At 39.2% G+C, this 21,214-nt stretch overlaps 1 protein-coding gene across 5 annotated transcripts in view; it reads right to left on the bottom strand.

Moving 5' to 3' along the window:
- The window catches only part of LOC133556634 (rabphilin-3A-like), an 87,794-nt gene that overhangs the window by 23,948 nt on the left and 42,632 nt on the right, over positions 1-21,214 (bottom strand). For 3 of the 5 annotated variants that reach the window (XM_061906757.1, XM_061906758.1, XM_061906759.1), the window contains exons 2-8: positions 17,167-17,257; positions 12,958-13,092; positions 12,759-12,888; positions 9,398-9,481; positions 9,171-9,315; positions 1,646-1,831; positions 848-1,030 (exon numbers count right to left, since the gene is read on the bottom strand). In XM_061906757.1, the coding sequence (XP_061762741.1) occupies positions 848-1,030; positions 1,646-1,831; positions 9,171-9,315; positions 9,398-9,481; positions 12,759-12,888; positions 12,958-13,092; positions 17,167-17,240 (937 nt within the window). In that variant the 5' untranslated portion in view covers positions 17,241-17,257. Of the gene's footprint in view, positions 1-847; positions 1,031-1,645; positions 1,832-9,170; positions 9,316-9,397; positions 9,482-12,758; positions 12,889-12,957; positions 13,093-17,048; positions 17,061-17,166; positions 17,258-21,214 lie in introns of all 5 variants that reach the window. The other 2 variants (XM_061906755.1, XM_061906756.1) reach the window with 1 other exon arrangement.

Below are 21,214 nucleotides of genomic sequence, written 5' to 3' on the forward strand. Positions count from 1 at the left end.
ACGGGGAGAACATGCAAACTCCACACAGAAAGATCCCGAGCCTGGATTTGAACCCAGGACTGCAGGACCTTCGTATTGTGAGGCAGACGCACTAACCCCTCTGCCACCGTGAAGGGATTAGATTTTATATCGCGCTTTTCTATTATTAAATACTCAAAGCGCTCACAGAGAAATGGGAACCAATCATTCATTCACAGCTGGTGGTGGTAAGCTACATCTGTAGCCACAGCTGCCCTGGGGTAGACTGAGGGAAGTGTGGCTGCCAGTTTGCGCCTACGGCCCCTCCGACCACCACGAATCATTCATTCATCATTCATTCACCAGTGTGAGCGGCACCGGGGGTAAAGGGGGAAGTGTCCTGCCCAAGGACACAACGGCAGCGACTTGGATGTCAATAGGCGGGGAGCGAACCTGCAACCCTCAAGTTTCTGGCACGGCCGTTTTACCCACTACGCCATGTCGCCCCAAATTATGATTATGAGTCATTCTTCATTTAAACGGCAGTAGTCGGCATATTTTAGTTGAACCCTTTGATCAAATGATGTCCCAGTTTTGAATTGGTATACCTTTGCATAACGTGACTTATTTCATTCATTTAAACCTGGGACATCATCTCATCAAAAGGCCTACAAAAGTGTGAAAAATGATTGATATTTTTTTGGGAAGTTCGAGAAATTGGAGAAGATGAAAGTTAAGAAAAATATGAATCCAAAATATTTTTCCCTCCTAAAGACTTTAATGTTCCGTTTAGCTTTGAAGATAATTAAAATTGAATGTCCCCAGAGGGTTAAAAAAACAACAAAAAAAACAGCTCATCTGGTGAAAGGTGACCAGATGATGAACTTACTGGCTTCATCAGAGTCATAGTCGTTGACGTCTTCTTCCTCCTCGGGCGGAGGAGGTTGATGTCGAGGGGGAGGAGCACTGTAGGCCGCCGGCTGCCTCCTCTCCTGTCCTACAGCAGGAGGCGCTCTCTGCTCTGAAGGGATTGCACCAGAAGAGTAAGCGCCTCCATCCCGTCCCACGGTGCCTACAAACGTACAGATTTTGGCTCAAGTTGAGTACTGTAAATGAGGACGTTGTGATGACTCTTCTTCGGCATGGTAATGCCGGTGAGGTTTTTCCAAGGATGCGTCGAAGCAGAACACAGCAAAGGTATGATATAAAATGGATTTATTAAATAATAAAAAGCTAGGAACAAAAACACTGGTGTAAAGAGAAGGCAAACAAAAGACGTTAGTGTGAAAGCTGGGATAACACTGGGAAACTAAAACTTGGCTCGAGGGCACAAACGAGAAATCAAATCATCAGTATGAAAACTGGAATAAACAAGTGGCATAGCTTGAGAGCTAGCGAGAAAATACATACGAAGAATGATGAGAGTCGTCACTGTTGCACGTGGGCAAATTAGGATCCGAGAATGAGTGAACAGAAAAGGCGAGCTTAAATAAGGAAGTAATCAACAGTGACAGGTGTGCAGGGACCGTGATTGTAGCAGGTGAACTAATGAGCTACCATGGTGACAGACCAAACAGAAAATAAAGACAGCAAACAAGGTGATACAAAAATGCAACAATAAACCATAATATGGGAAGATCGGAGTAAGGATCTTAACAGACGTGCTTTGGAACTGCCTCAAACTCACCCTGTGGAGCCACCGAGGGTGTGACACTCGGCTGCGGTCTGGTGCTTTGAACAGGTACCATCCTCTTCATCGCCACCGGGCTTGCCTGCCCAGCCTCTTCAGGGCCAGCAGTGCCTGTGGTCATTCGTGCAGCCGAGGGCTTAGGTGCCACAGGTGGGTAACCCGCACGGCCCTTTGGCTCCGCTCCTAAAAAATAAGCATAATACAATAAACGTGCACTATTCATGAGAGAAACATGCATATTTACACTGCAGTGGAATATGTAATACTCCCTAGTCTCTCTGGGTACTTTTGATGTTGCAGCTTTTTTGTTCAAAGGCATTGACCTACATTCAGTGCAACAATCTGCAGCAGTCAACGACAGTACATACATACAACCACTCTATGGTCCATAGTGCTTGTTTGTTCATGCTTTCTTTTATCCGGAAGTCATGTGACAAAGGCGGACAAAAGCCCAAGGGCACTGCAATTATGGGAGACAAAATGTTGGATGGTTGGGAATAAAAAAATAGGTAGGAGGTAAGAAAAAGGACAGAAGAATATTCTCTCTTAACCTTCGTCTTGTGTTAGGGTCGGCACCGACCCGTTTTAGTTTTTAAATGCATAAAAGAACCACATAAATTTGTTTTTATGCATCAAGGCTTTTTGACTTTGTCAGGAACCTCTATTTCAACAAAATAAAACTTGTTTTTTTTGTTTCACTAAATTATAAAATGCTCTGGTTGAAATTAGGACCTTGGTGTTGTTAGGGTCGGTTTCGACCCAGTTATAAAAATAAGACTATAAAGCACTAAGTAGAGCCAAAACTGAACACACTGATGGCCAGCTCCTCTCCCAATCATGTGAGCTTTAGTGGATTCTCATTTTACCTTGTTATCCAGTACAAAAACAAACAAAATTTATGTGGTTCTTTTATGCATTTAAAAACTAAAATGTCCAGACATTTGAGGTCAATTCAGTATAGAGTTGTTACTATGTTAACATTATTAAAATGAAAAAATAAATAAAACTAACTTATTTAAGAGATGTGTTCTAATACCCCTCAGTAAGGGTCAGGTAACACAACAACCTTTTTTTTATTTATACGATTCTCTTGAGGTTCGTTTTACCATTTTTTTCAATTGAAATCGAGGGGTATACTGACAAAAAAAAGGCCCAATGGCCCACAGCAAAAATATTATTTTCATGGATAAGGAAACCTAACGAGGTAACCAAGAGATGAGAAACAAATTGGATGATAGATAATTGTTTTCAGTGTATTTTACAGCTGATTTAAGACATGGGTCAAAACCGACCCGTTGACATAAGAGATGGTAACAGAAAGCTAACACAAGAGGAAGGTTAAAACGTGAACATTTTTTTTCCATTGAGAGTACCTTCTAAGCCGGGGAATCGGAGTACTGTTTGGAACTGAGCGACTGACAACAGTAATTTCCGTAATTACAAGGGCTGACTACTCAATTAGGTGTCCAATTGTTGTCGAACACAGTCAATCACGTGTTCGCATTTTGGTGTTGTAGACACAGGCAAGATTAATTGAGGAAATTCATAATGAGTGATTGTGCGCGTAGATTGGGTGCCAGATTGGTCTGATGTGGCAAACACGAGAAAATATCCACTCAAGTGTCAATTCTCCGGGTGAAAATACATTGCGGTTGCTGGAGGTCAGAGGAGAACGGTCATTCTGCTTGGAACCCAAATAACTGCAACTTTCAAGAGAGGTATTCTCTGAGCACACAACATGTGAGGGGCCATGTGGAAGATACTGTACTTTTCTAACATGTAAAGAAAATGTTTAATATGTAAACTATAGGGGTGTGGGAAAAAATCGATTCGAATACAAATCGAATTGTTTACGTTGTGCGATTCAGAATAGATTCTCATTTTTAAAAAGTAGATTTCTTTTTTTTTTTTTTTTTTTATCAATCCAACAAACCACTACACAGCAATACCATAATAATGCAATCCAATTCCAAAACCAAACCTGACCCAGCAACACTCAGAACTGCAATAAACAGAGCAATTGAGAGGAGACACAAACACGACAAAAAAACAAACCAAAATCAATGAAACAAAAATGATTATCAACAACATTATCAAATTGACATTATCATTAGACATTTATAAAAATAATAAAAAAAGAACGATAGCGTCACAGTGGCTTACACTTGAATCGCATCTCATAAGCTTGACAACACACTGTGTCCAATGTTTTCACAAAGATAAAATAAGTCATATTTTTGGTTCGTTTAATAGTTAAAACAAATGTACATTATTGCAATCAGTTGATAAAACATTGTCCTTTACAATTATAAAAGTTTTTTTGTTTTTTTTTTTAAATCTACTACTCTGCTGGCATGTCAGCAGACTGGGGTAGATCCTGCTGAAATCCTATATATTGAATGAATACAGAATCATTTTGAATCGGAAAAATATCGTTTTTGAATCGATAATCGAATAAAAAAAAAAAAAATCGATACATTATCGAATCGTATCCCCAAGAATCGATATTGAATCGAATTGTGGGACACCCAAAGATTCACAGCCCTAGTAAACTACACGATGCATCACTTGTAATTGCATGCATGGTCGAAGAATATTTTAACCACACCATAGTTGCAGTTTGAATAGGTTCACTAAAATGGGACGATTTGGTGAAACATCGCGCAGCTGAATAACTACACATAGATTTAGATTACAGCGTCAGCATTTCACCAAACAACGCTAAAGAATGGTCTCAGTCTCTTTTGTTAATGGACCAGGTTCTTGGCAACGGTGTTTCAATTGCATTAATTGCTTTACATTCCCAAGCACCTTTAAACCTATCAGCCTACCCGGGTATAAACGCTGACTACGTCTGGTTTTCACAACCGTTGTATAGTGGTTCTCCAATATGCGCCATTTTCATTTTCTTCACATTACAAACACCGGGTGTCAGCTCTGTTATTTTCCATTTTTTTCGACTATTTTTTGGAACTTTGGAGACATTATGCCTCGTTGGTGTGTAACAACACTAACAGGGAGGGATTCAAGTTGCACCACTGGCCCGAAGATGCGAAAGTGTCTGCCGCCAGACCCCCATTGAATGTACGGGAGTGTCTTCACATTTTACCGGCGATGACAGACATGGCACAGAGATGTATGGATAACCTGCAGATGCATTTGCAACGATTAAGTCAACGAAATCACAAAGGTGAGTTTTGTTGATGTTGACTTATGTGCTAATCAGACATATTTGGTTGCGGCGTGACTGCCAGCTAATCGATGCTAACATGCTACGCTAACATGCTATTTACCGGCGGTGCTAAAGCAGACATGGCACAGAGATGTATGGATAACCTGCAGATGCGTTTGCAACTATAAAGTCAACGAATTCACAAAGGTGAGTTTTGTTGATGTTGACTGCCAGCTAATCAATGCTAACATACTACGCTAATCGATGCTAACATGCTATTTACCGGCGGTGCTAAAGCAGACATGACACAGAGATGTATGGATAACCTGCAGATGCATTTGCAACTATATTACGTTTCCTACCACCCACATTTAATGCGAAAAAAAACATTTACCAATCGAAGGATTTAAGTTGCTCCAGTGTCAAGAGATGCGAAAGTCCTGATCGTTTGGTCCGCACATTTTACAGGCGATGCTAACACAGCTATTCGGCCATGCTATGGCTATGAATAGCGTCAATAGCTTTTCGCTCAATATCTTCTTCAATACTTTCATACTCCAACCATCCGTTTCAATACATCCGTAATCTGTTGAATCGCTTAAGCCGCTGAAATAAGAGTCTGAATCCGAGCTAATGTCGCTATATCTTGCTGTGGTATCGGCCATTGTTTGTTTACATTGGCAGCACTGTATGACGTCACAGGGAAATGGATAGTCGCATCGCAAATAGCGAAAATCAAGCACTTTAAAGTTTTTTTAGGGATATTCGGGGACCGGGAAAATTTTGAAAAAAACTTCAAAAAATACAACAAGCCACGTGGAACTGATTTTTATTGTTTTTTAACCCTTTTAAAATTGTAATAATGTTCCCCTTTAAGCGATTCATTTTTTTATTGACAAAACCTCTCCATCATCCAGCAACTGATTTCTTTTGTCTGGTTAAAAAAAGAATACAGAATGGGTTACTTTATCAAAAGTAATGTTTATTGGGATGAACAAATTCTAGAACTGACATTGCCGAGAACCGAACCCACATCATGTGGTATAAAAGGCAACTGCGCAAACAATTGGTTTCCTATTGTCACCAGTTAGGTAACTGGTTTGGATTAAGTGTGCCGTCATTTTTAGATTCTTTTGGCATTTTTATTCTCTATCCAAAATTCCGAACTGACCACAACTCCTAAAAGCCCACATTTTCAACGGAGCTTGGGTGGTTTATGAGTTGTCGAAACTCCAGCAAAATCTGAACCGTGTCCCAAAACAGTCACCTGGTACAGGCGGGCAGCAAGGCTGAACCACGTCCCAAAGCGGTCACGTGGTACAACTTGGTGGTGAAGCTTCACACCTCATCATTTTCGGCTCCTCCCCTAAATCTAGCAATCGCTTCTTGGAAACGCCTCCTCCATAAACTCGACACACGCCTCGAAGTCTTGGCACATTTTCTCAAAATCCCTAGTTAGAACTATACGCTACAGTCGAGGATTTTAGCATGATTGTGCATGTACGAGCCAGTCTGCCTCACAACAAGAGGTTAAAGAAAAAAAAGGAACTTACTGATTACAACTGAATAAAATTTGTGGACTCGCGCAAGGCTCCTTGTGTAGGCCTCTACCATATATAGAGATATGTGCTGACGTATGTAAATCAAAATACGTCACAATTGTCTCAAATTCCTAACGGCTTGTTTGGAGCATGATTGTTCTACAAATATCTCCGCCATGCCTTCATGGTTTGATTTAAAATTTTGGGGATTTATGAGGATCTCAAATGCAGGCGCAAACAGGTGAGAAAGGGTGGTTTTGCCTAATAGAGCCCCACAAAAAGCTGAGAGACAGCTTGTACCTCAAATTACTTGTAAGTTGAGGAACCACTGTACATTACTCTGATGGCCACTTTTTAATGTGAATCTCCCTTGTGGATAAAAAAAAAAAAAAAAAAAAAGTAGTGCAGTTCTAAAGACCAAACCCATACTAGCAAGGTGCAATGACTAAAGCAGGGGTCACCAACTTTTTTGAAACCAAGAGCTATTTCTTGGGTACTGATTAATGCGAAGGGCTACCAGTTGGATACATCCATCCATCCATCTTCTTTCACTTATCCGAGAGTTTGATACACACTTAAATAAATTGCCAGAAATAGCCAATTTGCTCAATTTACCTTTAATAAATAAATATACATATATAAAAAAAATGGGTATTTCTGTCTGTCATTCCGTCGTACATTTTTTTTTCCTTTTACGGAAGGTATTTTGTAGAGAATAAATGATGAAAAAAAACACTTAATTGAACGATTTAAAAGAGGAGAAAACACTAAAAAAAATGAAAATAAAATTTTGAAACATAGTTTATCTTCAATTTGGACTCTTTAAAATTCAAAATTCAACCGAAAAATGTGAAGAGAAAAACTAGCTAATTCGAATCTTTTGGAAAAAATTTAAAAAAAATAGTTTATGGAACATCATTAGTCATTTTTCCAGATTAAGATTAATTTTAGAATTTTGATGACATGTTTTAAATAGGTTAAAATCCAATCTGAACTTTGTTAGAATATATAACAAATTGGACCAAGCTATATGTCTAACAAAGACAAATCATTATTTCTTCTAGATTTTCCAGAATAAAAATTTGATTCTACAGATTTTCTAGATTTGCCAGAATGATTTTTTTTTTATTTTAGTCATAATAAATTTGAAGAAATATTTCAGAAATATTCTTTGTTGAAAAAACAGAAGCTAAAATGAAGAATTAAACTAAAAAGTATTTATTATTCTTTACAATAAAAAATAAAAATAAAAAAGTGAACATTGATTTAAATTGTCAGGAAAGAAGAGGAAGGAATTTAAAAGGTAAAAATGTATATGTGTTTAAAAATCCTAAAATCATTTTTAAGGTTGTATTTTTTCTCTAAAATTGTCTTTCTGAAAGTTATAAGAAGCAAAGTAAAAACAAATTAATGAATTTATTCAAACAAGTGAGGACCGAGTCTTTAAAATATTTTCTTGGATTTTCAAATTCTATATGAGTTTTGTCTCTCGTAGAATAAAAAATGTTGAGCAGAGCGAGACCAGCTTGCTAGTAAATAAAAAAAATAGAGGCAGCTCACTGGTAAGTGCTGCTATTTGAGCTATTTTTAGAGCAGGCCAGCGGGCTACTCATCTGGTCCTTACGGGCTACCTGGTGTCCGCGGGTACTGCGTTGGTGACCCCTGGGCTAAAGTGACCAACGAGCGTCGTCAAAAAAATATTAATTTACAACATAGTTGATGTTGTTGAATATTGATTACTCTCATATGTGATTGGACATATATATCAAATGTGCTATGGTTTGTGTCAATACGGGGTTTCTATGGATGATCAAAAGATCAAGTGTCAAGGTCGTTTTATCAAACATAATCAAGGTAAAAAAAAAATGCAGATTCTGTCTCAATGGAAGCTGGTGCTTGTTAATTGTATACTTCAAGAATTTAGAGATTAGGTCTGAATTATAGAAGTAGAAATGTGTTGAGTTGCAAATGTCGCAAACTGCCCTTGACAATTTGTTTGTGTTTTAGTTTTTCCTGTGTGTGTAGCATTTCCTGTCTTTAGTTCCTGTCAGCGCTCATATTTTGTCTGTTTCCTGTCTTTCTCCCTGAGTGCTGTGTCCCCTCAGCTGCGGATGATTGGCACCTGGCCACACCTGGTGTAAATCAGCCCAGTCCTATTTAGACCTGTCTTCCCATCCAGTCAGTGCTGGATTATTGTCGATGTCGCTTCTGTATTGTCGCTCCTGTCGTGTGGTGTTGTGTCGTGTCAATATCAGTTCTACTTGTCGTTCCTACTGGGCTTGTCATTGCAGCGTAGCGGTAAGCTTTATTCGTTAGATGTTTGTAGCTTACTGTTTTTTGTTCCCTGCTTCCAGTTTGTTTTCATATTACAAGTACGACTTCTGTTTTCCTGCTCGCTACTCGCTAGCTTCCACACTAGGCTTTTTTGTTTTTGCTAGCTTCCATGCTAAGCTCCTTTTGTTTTCTAGCTCCCATGCTAGCTCTTTTGGTTTGTTATCCGCCTCGTGCGCGCTTATTGTTTGTGCCCTTTTGTTCAGTTTAGTCTTAGTGTTTTATTAAACCATGTTCTCCTATTCAATGCCTCTCTCCTTCTCTGCATCTCGGGATTCGTCATCAACAAACTTTGACAGCAAAATCCAAACTGACAGAATTCAGAGTCAGGAAATTTGTCAAACATATTTTACAACAATATGTCTTCCCATTTACTGACCTGAAATAAATAGCATGGTCAATAAGTATATAAGCACCCCCCAAAAAGATGACTGGTAATGATCTAACGAGGTTAAAATCTCCGGCCTGCTGCACCCACCAGGTTGTTGAGTTGCTTCCTCCTTGGGTTCGAAAGCTTTTGGCCCTTTGAGCTCTGCGGCTTTCGGCTTGGATAACGGCATGGGCGCAGGAAGGAATTGTTTAGGGAATCCTTTAAAGAACCAGGCACCAGACCTCTTCCACACCTGAGAAAACAGAATTGTTAAATGTTTTCTTCATATAAGAAAGGTCAGTTGTTTGGTTGGTTTCCCGGCTTCAAGCACTCACCTCTCGCTGTTCCCTGCAGATTTTGCACAACCACACAGCACGTGGCCTGCTGCCGCACTGAGTGCCACACTTAGTACACATGTTCTAGGTAAAGGGAAAACAAAGTGTTTGATATTTCTAGCATTATTACAAACCAACAACATGGTTCCATTTCATGATTGACCCAAAAGATTAAGTGTTTGCACAAATAAAACAGCACTATTTTTTGCTAAAGAAAAAAATAGTTTTTCGAGTTTGTCAATTAAAATCAGTTTTATTTCTATAATGCCTACTCCAGTGGTTCTCAACCTTTTTTCAGTGATTTACCCCCTGTGCACATTTTTTAAATTCAAGTACCCCCTAATAAGAGCAAAGCATTTTTGGTTGAAAAAAAGAGATAAATAAGTCAAATACAGCACTATGTCATCAGTTTCTGATTTATTAAATTGTATAACAGTGCAAAATATTGCTCATTTGTAATGTTCTTTTTTGAACTATTTGGAAAAAAAGATATAAAAATAACTAAAAACTTGTTGAAAAATAAACAAGTGATTCAATTATAAAGATTTCTATACGTATAAGTAATCATCAACTTAAAGTGCCCTCTTTGGGGATTGTAATAGAGATCCATCTGGATTCATGAACTTAATTCTAAACATTTCTTCACAAAAAAAGAAATCTTTAACATCAATATTTATGAAACATGTCCACAATAATGAATATTGCATTGTTGCGTTTCTTTTCACAGTTTATGAACTTGCATTCATATTTTGTTGAAGCATTATTCAATAAATATATTTATAAAGGATTTTTGAATTGTTATTTTTATAATATTTTTTAAAAATCTCACTTACCCCTTGGCATGCCTTCAAGTACCCCCCGGGGTACACGTACCCCCATTTGGGAACCACTGGCCTACTCAACGTTCCAATGTTTTTATATATACTGCATTAAATATGCCAGCATAGTTTTTTGTCAGAAAACATTTAACAATTTATTCATTTTCTCTTGTCCCAACTGATTCTTTCAATACTATTTATTCTGCTATTTTAAGTTGGACAAAACTTTCCTTTTCAAAAAATCTAAATAAATTGGCAAAAACTGGGTGGGAATATCTGGTTAACTGGTTCAAGTCCTATCTCTGTACAGGACATATTTTGTTAAAATTGATAACTGTGTCTCTGATGGCTATGACTTGTTGAGTTCCTCAGGGCTCAATTTTGGGACCCCTATTGTTCAACTTGTACATGCTGCCATTAGGCCAGCTAATATGTAGCTACAATGTGTCCTATCACAACTAGGCAGACGCCACTTAGATCTACCTACGCGTCACTGACAGCAGGTGAATGTTGATTGACTTTGTCGCTGCATCAAACAGATCGATGTATGGATACAAAAACTATTTTCTACAGCTAAACTCGGACAAAACTGAAATCATTGTCTTTGGCTCAAAGAAACTAGCATTAGTCACCTGGAGACGCTCTCACTGAAACCTAATATTCAGGTAAGAAATCTAGGGAAGTAGTGGACACAGACTTGAACTTTAAGAGCCACATTAAGTCAGTTACATCAGCAGCTTTTTACTACCTGAAAAACATTGCCAAAAGCAGTGGAATAATGTCTAAATTAGACTTAGAAAGAATAATCCATGTATTCGTCTCCAGTAGGATAGACTACTGTAATGGCCTTCTGTAATGGGCTGTCTAAAGAAGCTGTAAAGCAGCTGCAGTACATCCAGAATGCTGCTGCCCGAGTCCTGACTAGAACCAGGATCTACGACCATATTAGTCCAGTGCTTAGGTAACTACACTGGCTTCCTGCTTCCTTTAAACAGCTCTGCTTGTGTACAAGTCTTTTCAAGTTCTTGTGGCAAAATACATCTCTGACATGTTAGAACCATATGAACCATCTCAAGCTCGGAGAACCTCAGGGAGTGGTCATCTGCTGGTGCCCACAGTCAGGAAAATGCGTTTCAGTTTTATGTTGCTAAAATGTGGAATAGCCTTCGTAAAGATATGAGACATGCGTCAACTTTGGCAATGGTTAAGTCAAGCCTGAAAACACTTCTGTTTAATAGAGCATATGTGACGGTTAGCTGGCATCGTGGTGCGGGTTCGTTCTCTCAAATATGTAGTCGGACTTGGACACAGCATGAAGATTTATTTACACTAAGGAACAGACTATAAACAGAATACTTGCACTAGGCATAAACAGGCAAAACAAAGAGCTAGTATGGGAGCTAGAAAAACAGGACGCATAGCGCGGAAGCTAGCAAGAACAAAAAAAGTATTTTACCAGAGTTGGGAATCAGCGTCGTCACCTGTTGCATGGAACAGAAACTAGGATGCGAGGACGAGTAAACGGAAAAGGCAGACTTAAATAAGGACAGTAATTAAGAGGCAGGTGCGCGTAAAAAACAAGAGACAGGTGACACTAATGCGTGACTATGGCAACAGAACAAAACAGGAAGTGCCACCAGGAACTAAGGAAGTCAAATACCAACAGAATACGATACAAAAACGGAACAAAACCAGAATATGACATGATCCGGCTAGCGGATCATGACAACATATGACAATTGAAAGTATTTTATGGACAGTATTTGACTGATTTGAATTATTTATGATGTTTTATAAGACAATTGTAATTTCTGATTTAAATTTGAATTTTTTTTCCTTCTTAGAATTTTCTGTAAAGCACTTGGAATTGCTCTGTGTACAAATTGTGCTTTATAAATAAAATTGCCTTGCCTAAACAATATCAAAGTGTCAAACAATAAGGTTAATGCATTTTGTCGTGTACTTCTCTTTGCGGAGATTGGAGACTAGCTAGGCCGTGACGTCACATTGAGGTGGACGTATTTATTTAGACATTAAGTCAACCTCTCAGTCAGAGGAGGAGGAGCTACTCCCCCTCTCCCTCAAGCCATGAGAAAACACTAAAAAGGTGTGATAAAGTATTATTTTCATCTAATCTTGGCATGTGCATTATTAAACAACGTGCGACATGCAGTGACATAAATGCTGCTAAAAGCAGTTTTTTTTTAATGCAGCGTCCCAATTGATCAGCAAATGTGCAGGTTTACCTAATGTTGTGACCGGGTGAATTTGTATAATATTTATGAATTTTATTCTCAGCCGTATCTAAGAAGAAAAAAGTTATGACGACTTGCATAGATTTAAAGTGTACATGTTCAAAAGATTAATTATGATGTTATGGGTGGGGTGTGGTTTCATTTGCAATCTCGGAACGCTTCCAGAATCGAATATCTTGCAGACAGACCCAAAAAACAGCTTACAAAAGTAACTGTTGAGCAAAATTTGCACCAAAACAAGGAAGTGTTTTAAATGTAAACCATCATAGGTTCCTGTTCAGCGTTTACCTTTTTGCAGTCCTCACACACCACTGAGCTGACTCCAGGTGTGCCCAGCTGCTCCCCGCAAAGCACACAGCGGGAGAGTCCATCCCCACACACAGTCTTCTTCATGTCATCCAAGCGGTTTATTAAACGCCTACAGAAGCACACGGGGAGATCTATTCATCCGTACACCGGCTTGTTGGACTTTTAAGCTAGGTCTCACCCAATCCTCTCCTGCTCCATGACCTCCATTTTCTCAGCTCGGGCGATCACATTGTTTATAATTTCTTTTTCTTCATCTGTCAGCTCTGGAGCAGCGGAGCCAGGACCAGGGCTCGGCTGCATGGTCCAGTTGCCCCTGTCAGCCAAACAGTAGTTAATATAGTCAGGAGTTTAATTGGAATCACACATTGGACACACCGTCACAAAAATTAAAAGGTACAAGACAATAGCATTTCAGAATGTTCTCTCCAAAGTACGATATTGGTCTTTAAGAGGCCAGAAGTATTTAGTAATATTACCAACATTTGTATTCTTTTAACTCAAAAAGGTAGGTGCTGCATCAAAAATGTGTTTTGCTCATAGACAATAACTATTGTTAGTAGTATTTTGAATAGAGCATACTAATATTGCACTGCAAAAAAAGTCAGTAGATTGTAGTGTAAAAATTTGGGAGCCAAGTTGCCAAAAGGTTACTGTAAAAATAAAAGTGGCGCCTTTTTTCCATTTACACTAATGCACGGTTAGAAATGGCAGCTCAGTTGCCAGAAATTTTCCATAAAAATGACAGTGGTACCTTTTTTCCAATTACAGTAATACTCTGTAAAAACACTGTTTTTACGGAAGAAACTGGCGGCTCAACTGCCAGTATTTTCCATAACAATAACAGTGGTACCCTTTTTACATTTACAGTAATGAACTGTAAAAACAAAAATATGTAAATTTTACAGAAAAAACTGGCAGCTCAGTCGCCAGAATTTTTCAATAAAAATAACAGTGGTACCTTTTTTCCATTTAGAGTAATGCACTGTATAAACAATGACCGTAGATTTTACAGTAAAAAAAAAAAAAAGTGATCTTAGTCAATGTCGTACCCTTTTTCCATTAACAGTAATGCGCTGTAAAAACAGTCGTAGATTACACAGTAAAAAAAAAAACCTGTCAGCTTAGTCGCCAGAATTTTACCTTAGAAATAAAAGTGGTACCTTTTTTTCCCCATTGACAGTAAAAACGACTGTAGATTTCAAAGTAAGAAAAGTGGTAGCATGGTCAAAGTTAAAGTATCAATGATTGTCACACACACACCAGGTGTGGTGAAATTTGTCCTCTGAATTTGACCCATCCCCTTGCTCACCCCGTGGGAGGTGAGGGGAGCAGTGGGCAGCAGCAGTGGGCACGCCCGGGAATCATTTTGGTGATTTAACCCCCAATTCCAACCCTTGATGCGGCATGCGAACCAGGGAAGTAATGTGTACCATTTTTATAGTCTTTGGTATGACTCGGCCGGCGTTTGAACTCACAACCTACAGATCTCTAGGGTGGACACTCGAACCACTCGGCCACTGAGTAGGTCACCAGTACTTTTCCGTAAAAAGTAGTGTGGTAACTGTTTTCAATTGACAGTAAAAAACGACAGTAGAAAAAAATGGCAATTTTCATGTACTTTCTGGGTGTCTCATTCAGTAAAAAAATTAAAAATGTCATTCCGTTTTTTCAGGCGGTCTGTCATAACGTTTTAAGCATTCAATCAGACATTACAGTCAGTATTAGTGTTTCTAAAAATAGATTTAATGGCCCCCAGACACATTTTTCTCTAGATTTGCCCCCTCGAGTCAGAATAATTGCTCAGGCCTGATATAGGGAAATGTTTAGCCATTATTAATATTAATAATGATAATACATTTTTATATTATTACCATCCATCCATTCATTTTCTACCGTTTGTCCCTCTCTGGGTGGCGGGGGGCAGGGGTCGCTGGAGCCTATTCCATTGACTTTTGCTGACCATTTTAACATGATCTTGTCAATTTTATCCTCCTAGATTTGAGTGAGTTGTTCTACTCTCTACAAATATAGGTAGATAGATAGATAGTACTTTATTGATTCTTTCAGGAGAGTTCCCTCAGGAAAATTGGAATTCCAGCAGCACTGTACAGAATTGAGATCGAATTTAAAAAGTAAAAGAAAATAATGGGGGTATAAATGGAAATACAATTTTGAATTATTATAGTAAGAATAAAAATAAAAAAGCTACAATAAGAATAACATAACAGTATAAATAAGAATATAACAAGAGAAAATAGGCAGTCGTGACTATATGGCTTAAAGCAGTGATTCTCAAATGGGGGTACGTGTACCCCTGGGGGTACTTGAAGGTATGCTAAGGGGTTCGTGAGATTTTTTTAAAATATTCTACAAATAGCAACTATTCAAAAATCCTTTATAAATATATTTATTGAATAATACTGCAACAAAATATGAATGTAAGTTCATAAACTGTGAAAAGAAATGCAACAATGCAACATTCAGAGTTGACAGTTAGATTTTTTTTGTGGACATGTTCCATAAATATTGATGTTAAAGAGTTCTTTTTTTGTGAAGAAATGTTTAGGACTAAGTTCATGAATCCAGAAGGATCTCTATTACAATCCCCAAAGAGGGCTCTTTAAGTTGATGATTACTTCTATGTGTAGACATCTTTATTTATAATTGAATCACTTGTTTATTTTTCAATTTTTTAAGTTTTTAGTTATTTTTCATATCTTTTTTTCCAAATAGTTCAAGTAAGACCACTACAAATGAGCAATATTTTGCACTGTTATAAAATTTAATAAATCAGAGACTGATGATGATGACATAGTGCTGTATTTTACTTCTTTATCTCTTTTTTCAACCAAAAATGCTTTGCTCTGTTTAGGGGGTACTTGAATTTAAAAAATGTTCACAGGGGGTACATCACTGAAAAAAGGTTGAGAACCACTGGCTTAAAGCACATGTTTAAATCATCCTGACACTATCAGAATCAGCATCAGAAATACTTTATTAATCCCAAATGGAAATACAATTTTAAATATTATAATAAGAATAAAAATATAAAAGCAACATTAAGAATAACTATAACAGTATAAATAAGAATATAACAAGAGAAACTAGGCAGTAGTGACTATATGGTTTAAACGTTTAAATCAGGGGTGTCAAACGTACGGCCCGCGGGCCGGATCAGGCCCGCGAACAGGTTTTATCCGGCCCGCGGGATGAGTTTGCTAAGTATACAAATTAACCTGAACATTTTTAATGAAAGAAACAGCTCTTATACATGTGTCTACTAGATGTTGCAATAGCAATTATTTGTATGTATGTGGCTCAGCTGCATACTTGCCGACCCCCCCATTTTTCCGGGAGGTTTTCTGGATTTCAGTGCCTCTCCCAGAAATTTCCCCAGGATAACATTCTCAGATTTTCACCTAGACAACAATATTGAGGGCGTGCCGTGATGGCAATGCCTTAAACGTCCTCTCGACCATGTCGTCGCGTCCACATCTAATGTTCGGCTGCTGACTCAACGTGCAAGCGACTGCAAGGAATACTTGTTCAACAGCCATACAGGTTACACTGAGGGTTGTGACAGACAACTTTAACACTCCTACTAATATGCGCCAAACTGTGAACCAACACCAAACAAGAATGACAAACACATTTTGGGAGAACATCCGCACTGTAACACAACATAAACACAACAGAACAAATACCCAGAATCCCATGCATCCCTAACTCTTCCGGACTACATTATTTCAAACAAAGAAAACAATCTGAAGGTGTCTTTATTTTTAAGTTATCGTGCAGGGATTTTACCAGTCCGGCCCACTTGGGAGTAGATTTTTCTCCATGTGGCCCCCGATCTAAAATGACTTTGACACCCCTGGTTTAAATCATCCTGACACTATCAGAATCAGCATCAGAAATACCTTATTAATCCCCGAGGGGAAATTAAGATATCTATCAGCTATTTCAGAGGTTCCTGCTTGCATAGGTTTATAAATATCGCACTTTAACTGGTACAACTTAAAAAGGCACACATATGGACCTGGCCTGAAGGGTACAGAAAAAGATACACAACCAGCGACAAGCATTGTACTATTTTTTTTTGAGAGTGTACAAATATTGATGGTGTACAGTACAGTAAATATACACATATTCATCTACAAAGTGCGTTCACGCTACGAACACAACGCTCCCTCCTCTACAGTCGGGGAGCAGATAAACACAGTGCAGAGGGAGCGATGAGACAGATAGTGTAGGAGTGTATCTACTTACTGCTCTTTATCACTGTGTCACAGATCAAACATCAGAGGGATGCAGGTGGAAACAAAAGATTAGTCTTTTCAAACTGTGCAACCGAACGACAACACGACGTGCTGATTATTGTGCTCACCTCGCGTGCATAGTTACCGGCCTGTCGTTGGACACCCAGCGATCTGAGCTGCTGCTCATCACCGTCTCAGTCATGGCACCACGAACACATTCTGTAAAACAAATGAAAACCAGATTAGATTTGTTTCATAAAAAGGTAAGACAGTTATCCACTTCCTTCTGCTTAATTGGCGGGAATTAATAGCGAGGGTTCTGACAAGTACAGTCAAGAGTCATTAGGAGAATGATTAGTTGTAATTTAAATTTAGCCGTTTGTTTCTGAATCTGATGCTTATGCAGCACTAACTTAACTGCCACGCCGGTTTGCTCAGTCATCAGAGAAGACATTTGGTCCAAATGGGCCTGAACAGGGCTGAGCTTTAATTGGCAGCCTACCCGATGTATTTAATTGCTGGAAAGTTATAGTGGGGGATATGTCAAAGGTGCATAAATGATGACCTCATGTTCATTGCCATCATGACGGATGTAAATCATTGATTCAGCTTATAATCACTTTTCCGTTCATTTGCTTGCTTTATGCAAAGTCACAGGCCTGGAATAGCAATCAAATATCCACTTAGACCAGGGCTATTCATCTGAATTGTTTTGAGGGCAGGACTTCTCCCTTCACTATTAGTTCTATTTTGAATATTCCGGAGAACCAGCAACCTCTACAGCAGTGGTTCTCAACCTTTTTTTAGTGATGGGTTCTTCCGAGGATGTCGTAGTCGTAATGGTTTGTACAGTCCTTTGAGACATTTGTGATTTAGGGCTATATAAATAAACATTGATTGATTGATTGATTGATGTACCTCCTGTGAACATTTTTGTAGTTCAAGTACCCCCTAATCAGAGCACAGCCTTTTTGGTTGAAAAAAGAGATAAAGAAGTAAAATACAGCACTATGTCATCAGTTTCTGATTTATTAAATTGTATAACAGTGCAAAATATTGCTTGTTTGTAGTGGTCTTTCTTGAACTATTTGGAAAAAAGGTATAAAAATAACTAAAAACTTGTTGAAAAATAAACAAGTGATTCAATTATAAATAAAGATTTCTACACATAGAAGTAATAATCAACTTAAAGTGCCCTCTTTGGGGATTGTAATAGAGATCCATCTGGATTCATGAACTTAGTTCTAAACATTTCTTCACAATAAAATAAATCTTCAACATCAATATTTATGGAACATGTCCACAAAAAAATCCAGCTGTCAACACTGAATATTGCATTGCTGCATTTCTTTTCACAGTTTATGAACTTAAATTCATATTTTGTTGAAGTATTATTCAATAAATATATTTATAAAGGATTTTTGATTTGTTGCTATTTTTAGAATATTAATAAAAAAAAAATCCTACGTACCCCTTGGCATACTTTCAAGTACCCTCAAGGGTACGCGTACCACATTTGAAAACCACTGCTCTAAACAACAGGAGCACATCATGTGTTTTTAGAAGTTTGCTTCAAAAATGTTTGTCACCCATCCATCCATCCATCCATTTTCTACCGCTTGTCCCTTTTGGGGTCGCTGGTGCCTTTCCCAGGTACAATTGGGCGGAAGGCAGGGTACACAAGTCGCCACCTCATCGCAGGGCCAACACAGATAGATAGACAACATTCACACACTAGGGCCAATTTAGTTTTGCCAATCAACCTATCCCCAGGTGCATGTCTTTGGAAGTGGGAGGAAGCCGGAGTACCCGGAGGGAACCCACGCAGTCACGGGGAGAACATGCAAACTCCACACAGAAAGATCACAAGCCCGGGATTGAACCCTGAACTACTCAGGAACTTCGTATTGTGAGACAGATGCACTAACCCCTCTTCTACCATGCTGCCCTGTTTGTTTCCCAAGTATTTAAATAAACTCGGGGGCTGGTATGGTGCAGGCAGTTTTAAAAGCCCTGCACTAGACCAACTGCTACAGTACATGAGCACATTTCCAGGATTCATATTTAAAGCCCAATCAACCAATCTTCCCCCATTCATCAATTTATTGATCGGATTCATCGGCGCATTAAAGGCCTACTGAAATGAGATTTTCTTATTTAAACGGGAATAGCAGGTCCATTCTATGTGTCATACTCGATCATTTCGTGATATTGCCATATTTTTGCTGAAAGGATTTAGTAGAGAACATCGACAATAAAGTTCGCAACTTTTGGTCGCTAATAAAAAAGCCTTGCCTTTACCGGAAGTAGCAGACGATGTACGCGTGACGTCACGGGTTGTAGGGCTCTTCATATCCTCACATTGGTTATAATCATAGCCTCCAGCAGCAAGAGCTATTCGGACCAAGAAAGCGAAGATTTCCCCATTAGTTTGAGCGAGGATGAAAGATTTGTGGATGAGGAAAGTTAGAGTGAGGCACAAAAAAAAAAAAAAAAAGCAACAGCTTAGGGCGGCGGCAGTGCGAGCGTTTCAGATATAATTAGACACATTTACTAGGATAATTCTGGAAAATCCCTTACCTGTTTATTGTGTTAATAGTATTTCAGTGAGATTATACTGTCATACCTGAAAGACGGATGGCTGCGGTGAACGCCAGCGTGTCTGAGAGAAGCCGAAGGAGCCAAGATCACAGCTGCCTTTTTGACAGCTACAGGAGGAGGTCCCATAATCCACTGAAGTCTCCGGTAAGAGCCGACTTAATATCACAATTTTCCCATGCAAAAACTTGCTGGTTGACGTAGAGAAACATGTTCGCTTGACCGCTCTGTGTTAAAGCTTCACGACAAACAAAGAAACACCGGCTGTGTTTCGGTGCTAAAGGCAGCTGCAATCCACCGCTTTCCACCAACAGCATTCTTCTTTATAGTCTCCATTATTAAATGAACAGATTGCAAAAGATTCAGCAACACAGATGTCCAAATTACTGTGTGATTATACGATGAAAAGAGACGACTTTTAGCCGTAAGTGGTGCTGGGCTAATATGTCCGCTACAACCCGAGATGTCACAAACACGAGTCATCATACGAGTCATCATTCCGCGACGTTTTCAACAAGAAAATCCGCGGGAAATTTAAAATTGTAATTTTGAAAACTAAACCGGCCATATTGGCATGTGTTGCAATGTTAATATTTCATCATTGATATATAAACTATCAGACTGCGTGGTTGGTAGTAGTGGGTTTCAGTAGGCCTTTAAAGCATGACTAATGCACCAAGGATCATTACTGGCTCCAATGTTATTTAATATTTACGTTAGTGACCTGCCATGCATAACATCTCTGCAGAACAGATATGCTGACAACATCGCTCTTCTTCACACTGACAGATGCTGTTTGAAAGTAAAAAACGTGCTTCCGGCAGACATAGCACTGGTAGTAGCCTATCTCAAGACCTGGAGACGAGCTGAATATGGCACATCTGCAGTCCCTTCCAAGCTTTCTAATTTGTGCCCATTGGGTTGAGTCTTTTCTTGTTGTTGTGGTTTGTGCAGCCCTTTGAGGCAATACGTCCATTCACACTGGCGCCCTGGCCCTAGTCTATACTAACGCAGTATATGCCGCTTCAGCAGGGTTCCGAAGAGTACACACTAAAAAGCTAGACAAATCACTCAACGACTCCTTGAGAATCATCACTGACTGCCTACGACCCATCCAATCTGATTTCCTGCCAGTGATAGCCGGCATTACCCCTGCGACTCTTGGCACAGAACACCACTCACACGTAGACTGGTGAGCAAGGCCTTGCTGGATGTGACCCATCCCCTGCACAACCTTGTTCAGAACTCTCAACTGGACCGCAAACACCTGCCTTCGCACCGCCCTTTCTACCGTCATGCAGCAGCTCTTCACGGCTCCAATATCAACATCCTTGACAGATGGAGAACTGGGTGGCAAGAGACTCTACGAACCACTCAATTTACAGTATGCCCTAACAGAGGAAAGCATGCCTCGCAGAGAATGGATAACTCTAAAACGATCAGGAACTGGAGTCGGCCATTTCAACTCCGACATGTACCACTGGCTGCCGAGCCAATTTAACAGCCTGCATATGTGGCCAAACTGAGCTGGCCAAACTGACCTGCTCAACCCCAACCCTGACACAGTGAGCTTGCTGC

The sequence above is a fragment of the Nerophis ophidion genome, linkage group LG07 (genome assembly GCF_033978795.1).
Source record: "Nerophis ophidion isolate RoL-2023_Sa linkage group LG07, RoL_Noph_v1.0, whole genome shotgun sequence".
Taxonomy (NCBI): Eukaryota; Metazoa; Chordata; class Actinopteri; order Syngnathiformes; family Syngnathidae; genus Nerophis; species Nerophis ophidion.